The following is a 6,000-nucleotide window of genomic DNA, read 5'->3' as shown; positions in this document are numbered from 1 at the left end:
CGGAGCGATCCTTTCATAGGCTGGAGTCCTGTTTTCATTCGTAATTAACCTATGGAAGGATCTTGCCACCCCCAGCCTAGCGTCACTGAAACAGCACAGCAGATCTTTTAGCAGCGTCAGAGGGTCGGGTCAATGGAGGTCCGTGGGGCTGGGGGAGGCTTTGAGGGGAACTATTCTGGGTGCAGCGACTACTTGATTCTGACACGTTCCTATGATTTTAATAGGAATGTGTTGGTGTCACTTTAAATATGGAATTTAAAAATATTTCGTTTCATTTTAATAAAAAAAACAGGAAGTTCAATATCAACTTCTCATTTTTTAATAATAAGACAGTGGTCAGTCTATGCTGGTAACAAACACCATGACAGCCCTCGTACTGATGCCTTTACTCTGTAAGTACCATTTATTCCATTAGTCTCTTATCAGCTGAATGTACCACAATATGTTCCTATAATGATTTATTTCTCCAGTATAAGGGATCCCAGACACATGTACTGATAGAACAGGAGCTTCTGTATATAACCGGCAGCTGGGGGAACCTATTTATTATTATTTCATATCAAACTGAGATACCTCCCTCCATTGTAGGGATGTAAAATTGGCAATATCTGCACATTGGATTGTGGGATATTATGGAGTAACTCCTGCTCCTGTTATAATTTACTCTATTGAAGCAGAAAGCTGCCCATGTGTATCTATTAATGATGAGGGAAGGCAAGTAGATAGGGGTTGGGAGCAAATATTTAGGGGGACTTGGCAGGCACGTTTCAGGGGCTGCTGCCGCCTGAGGCAGCAGCCCCAAAGCCGCCCCTCCTCCTGCTCCGCTCTTCTAACTACCAGCGTCGGAGCGGCTGGAGGAGGGGCCGCATTGCTAGTGCAGTGAGCGCTATTGCGCTCGCTGCGCTAGAAGAGCCGAATTTCCGTTTTAAAAAACGGAAATTCGGCTCTTAAAGTTACCAGAGGCGGCTTTTTGCCGCCCCTGATAACTGGCCGCTCCGTGCCGCCTGAGGCAAGATTCTCACCTTGCCTCATGGCCGGAGCGGCCCTGGGACTTGGCATAAGTGAGAGAAAGAAGAAGGACATGGAGTGAATGAGTTTAGGAATAGTATGAATAGAACTGTATGTCTCCATGTCATGTTTATGTGCCGTGTGGCAATGGGAAGAGATGAGTCAGAAGCCACTGAGGAATCTTATCTCACTGGTACAGGAGCCCAAAAATCTCTGCCTAAAGCATTAGATGGTGGGTAAGGGGATGGGGAGGTATGAGAGAGGGACACACAACTGAGGATCTCTGAGCTATTCCTGTGCACTATAATATTATATAGAGACAACAGGGCACACAAAAATACTTTGATACAAAATTATTTATTTACATGAAAAAGCAACATGTGTCCACCCCCACTAAATTGGGGGCTCTTCGTCAGGGACACAGTAAAAAAAAAGCAGGCCATTTTGTATCAAAGTATTTTTGAGTACTTTTAAATTTTCTATATAATATTGTATTTCCTTGGGGCTCTGCCTGGGGGCCCAGCAGTGAACATCACATATCAACCCTGAGAATTAACAGGGAGGGAATCACCAATCACACGTCTTCTTTTCCGTCCTCAGACCCCCTGGCCCATCCTTACTAAGGGGCCAATTCACTTACTTCGAGTGAAGGATTCGAAGTAAAAAAAACTTCGAATTTCAAAGTTTTTTTTGGGCTACTTCGACCATCGAATGGGCTACTTCGCCCTTGACTATGACTTCGAACTAAAAATGGTTCAACTATTCGACTATTCGATAGTCGAAGTACTGTCTCTTTAAGAAAAAACTTTCGACCCCCTAGTTCGCCATCTAAAAGCTACCGAAGTCAATGTTAGCCTATGGGGAAGGTCCCCATAGGCTTTCCTAAGTTTTTTTGGTCGAAGGATATTCCTTCGATCGTTGGATTAAAATCCTTCAAATCGTTCGATTCAAAGGATTTAATCGTTCGATTGAAGGATTATTCCTTCGATCGTTCAATCGAGCTATTTGCGCTAAAATCCTTCGACTTCGATATTCGAAGTCGAAGGATTTTAATTCCCAGTCGAATATCGAGGGTTAATTAACCCTCGATATTTGACCCTTGGTGAATCGGCCCCCTACACTCACACTGTGACAGCAGGAACACACCCAGATACAGTAGAGAGGAGACTGCTGCCGTGATGTCACTGGGTGGATGAATATAGATTTATACAAGAATACATGAGCATTATTAACACAAAATATAGACTTTATCACTGTGAGTGTGAGTACTGACATTCATTCCTACAGTATTTACCCCTCTCAATTCCCCTGTGTATGGTTTGCTGCTCTATTCTATGTGATAACAAGAACAAAACAATATCTAGTCACTGTCATTTGCACTAACTCCGGATATGTTCCAATATGTCTCCCTACATGTATTCCTACAGTAACCCCCCCACCCAATTTAGCAGAAAATAAAAATGCACTTGCAGAATCTTGTAATCTTGACACTTGTCTTATCTGACATTTAGACTTTTGCAGAATGTGAGCTGTTGCAGCTGAAGTTTATTTACTTCTCTTTCCGAGAACTGAGCTGAGAGCCTGTAAGACTGAATCTCTGGTTAATTGTGCAAAACTCTTACACAATGTGCAACTAGTTCTAGAGATCTGACAGCACAAGGCACAGTTTCTGAAGGAACATAAAAAAACTGCCTTTGATTAAACCAGGGGACATCTTTAGAAATGATATGACTGATTTGGGCAGACATCTCTAACCTATGAATGTTATTTCATATTTTTCAAACACAAATTTTCCAGCTTTATCAAGCAAAAACATTCAAACATTTGAATGAAAAACTTCAGCCACTGAAAGCTGCAAGACGACTTATATTTTTATAATTTTTTGTTTGCGATTAACTTGCTTTGTGAGATTAAACATGAATGCAATGAACCAAGTCAAGTTGGTCAGATACAGTCTGTTTGATGGGTCTTTCAGAGACCCGTTTATTAAGGGGCAAATTTATCTAGGGTCGAATATCGAGGGTTAATTAACCCTCGATATTCGACTGCCGAATTAAAATATCGAAGTCGAAGGATTTAGCGCAATTCGTTCGATCGAACGATTCAAAGGATTTTAATCCATCGATCGAAGGATTATCCTTCGATCAAAAAATTGATAGGAAGCCTATGGGAAACGGTGATATTCAAGGAAGCAGCCCCCCCCCTTTTTTTTTTTTTGTCAATAGTGTATTGGCGCGGTATTGGTATAAATTAATTATACCTCTTTCTATCTAAAAATTGGCCTAGGTAGGTTTTAGGTGGCGAACTAGGGGGTCGAAGTTTTTTTTAAAGAGACAGTACTTCGCCTATCGAATGGTCAAATAGTCGAACGATTTTTAGTTTGAATCGTTCGATTTGAAGTTGAAGGTCGAAGTCGAAGGTCGAAGTAGCCCATTCGATGGTCAAAGTAGCCAAAAAAACACTTAGAAATTCGAAGTATTTTTCCTCTATTCCTTCACTCGAGCTAAGTGAATGGGCCCCTAAATGTCAAATTTTAGTGGTATTAGAGCTTTGGGGGGGGGATATAATATGTTTCTTTAGCATGTTTGCATAGACCGTTGCTATTGTTACCTTTCTTTCAAAGTTTGCGAGCAAATGGCTTTTGCAAACATGCGCAGTCTATAAAAAAAATTGTCACAATCGCAAAATTCTGCACCAAAATATTTCATGAAACTCCAGAGCAGGTGATGTTAATCAACACTTGCAATTTTAATTACTTCCCCCTTATTTCTCTAAAACATCAAATTGCATGAAAGTTATTAAAAGCTCTGAATAAAAAAAGTTAGAACAGAACTCCTAAAAATTATAGTTTATTGGACAATTACTAGCAAATAAGTCTGGATGGTTAAAAAGATATTCAATATGATCAGCACAGATCCTGTTGACTTCTATTGGACCTCAACTGCTCGAATTTGGTGAAGTTTAGTGTTATAGTTGTGTATTTATTTACATCTAATATTAGAAAAACACGAATTTTTAGAGAAAAAAAAATACAATTTGAAAAAAAAAGGAATTCTGAATCTTATTAAAAACCTGTCATGACACTATTCAAGCCTCTCTATAACCGTCATGAGAATCCATCTGAAGACAGGTTCCATTCAGGTTATAAGAAAAACATGGACAACTAAGAAACTCTAATCTTAAGATTAAATGTCTAAAACTTTACTTACAGATAAAAAAAACTATATATTGTTTATATGAGGATTTTCATTTATCAAGGTCAGTAGATGAGTGGCTTCATCAGTTTAAGTGAGTTAATTCCTATACATTTAAACCCTTCAATATCCAATCACAATGGTTTCATTGAACTGTTCAGGCAGATATTAACTGAAACTCACAGAGGTGTGATCCAGTCACATTGGTACCATGTTTCTCATTGAGGCAGGTGTCGTGAAGATTGCACAGATCTATACTTGGGGAAAACCAAATAACTACTTTAACTAGTTAGAGAATTGCACAACATAGAAGGGCTAATTTCTTAGGACAGGACTCAGTAGTTTATCTACAGCTCAAGGAAAAGAGACACTTAATTGAGGACAAGAATTTGCACATTTTGGACCAAGAAGACGGATGCATATGGTGATTCTTATTAATCCAAGTCACAACATACAGTAGTATCTAGTAAAGTTAAGTCAAAAGCAACTGGACTGAATAAGTTCAATGGAACCATTGTGATTGGATGTCTGTGACTTTACTGCCCTTACGGGTATGTAAAAAGGGCATTTTTCAAAAATATATATTCCACATTCTCTGTTGGGCATAATAAGCCCAAGATTGTTGGGTGACCTGGATGGGAGACTGAGTTCTTATGCAGTTTTGATATTACATAAAATACAGGCACCATTGTTTGAGATGAATATTTATCATATTGATCAATTTATCTTCCAATGCTGCACAATGGATATGCTGCAAATGCTCCTGAACTGTCTCAATAGGATTATTCCTAATCTGTTAATTACACCATCATGAAGTGACAGTTTCTCAGATCATATTAAAATGATCATGTCCTTTCTTGGTGAAAATTGACATCCGTTTTGACAATTCTAATCTATGTATTTCTTCAAGAGAAAAATCTGATAGTTAACTTGTGGAGATCTATATAGTTTGAGCACAAGTGCAGTTGCAGTCACAAAGGGGTAATGTTCTTGATGCAATTGAGCATGGACATCATTGCAAACTGGGAGTAATTGTGCCAAAAGTGTTTGAAACCTGGTGTTTGGTGTTTGGTTTGGTGTTTGGTGTTTGGTGTTTCTGGTGTTTGGTGTACGAGAGACATGTTTGTCATATACTTTCAGCTTCACTCAACTGCAGCAATTGACACAGGGCTCTGAGGGAACCCTAAAACTATTGTCTGGTTTGGAGGAAGCAATAGCTCCAGGGTTCCCTGCATCAATAGGCACAGCAGCGCTCAACTTGATAAAAGTTCAATTAATGAAAGTGGTTGAGAACCGTTTTTGGCCACCCCCCTGGCACCAAGGTTGTACATCACATAATTCTTACCGATGCAGCTCCTGAGTTCCCTTTGCTAAGTAAAGGGAATTGGAAAACTCCTCTGGCAGTGCCTCCACATAATGGGATCTGTGAATACACCTGCGGGTGGCCCATTAGGAATAACATGCAACACACACTTTGCTTTTATAAAAACATCAACTTTATATAAAGAAAGTGTAAATTCAAGGGTAAGTAAAACGGCATTTACATCATACATAAATTACCCAATCCCCTGGGAACATGTGGCAGTCCATTTCCTGGTCCTCCCTGCCAGGCAAAGTCCCACACTACTCCATTGGAAGAATCAGAGTCTCAGTCCCTTATCCCCAATGAGTACAATAGGTCCCAAGTAGCACTAGAAGCCCAAATACCTCTCCCTCCGGATTTAGTATTGGCTCCCTCATGACAGGCATAAACAAAGACCATATCACAAATGAAAATATGTTGGATCCTCTCTTTTTC

The 6,000-nt window shown here is 39.7% G+C and overlaps 1 protein-coding gene across 2 annotated transcripts in view; it reads left to right on the top strand.

Moving 5' to 3' along the window:
• Positions 1 to 341: 341 nt before the first annotated feature.
• The window catches only part of LOC121397582 (Fc receptor-like protein 5), a 31,736-nt gene continuing 26,077 nt past the window's right edge, over positions 342 to 6,000 (top strand). For both annotated transcript variants that reach the window (XM_041574522.1, XM_041574521.1), the window contains exon 1: positions 342 to 392. In XM_041574522.1, the coding sequence (XP_041430456.1) occupies positions 344 to 392 (49 nt within the window). In that variant the 5' untranslated portion in view covers positions 342 to 343. The remainder of the gene's footprint in view (positions 393 to 6,000) is intronic.

The sequence above is a fragment of the Xenopus laevis genome, chromosome 8S, assembly GCF_017654675.1.
Source record: "Xenopus laevis strain J_2021 chromosome 8S, Xenopus_laevis_v10.1, whole genome shotgun sequence".
Classification (NCBI taxonomy): Eukaryota; Metazoa; Chordata; class Amphibia; order Anura; family Pipidae; genus Xenopus; species Xenopus laevis.
Note: the sequence above shows the minus strand (reverse complement) of the source record. Positions and strands in the feature narration are given on the sequence as shown.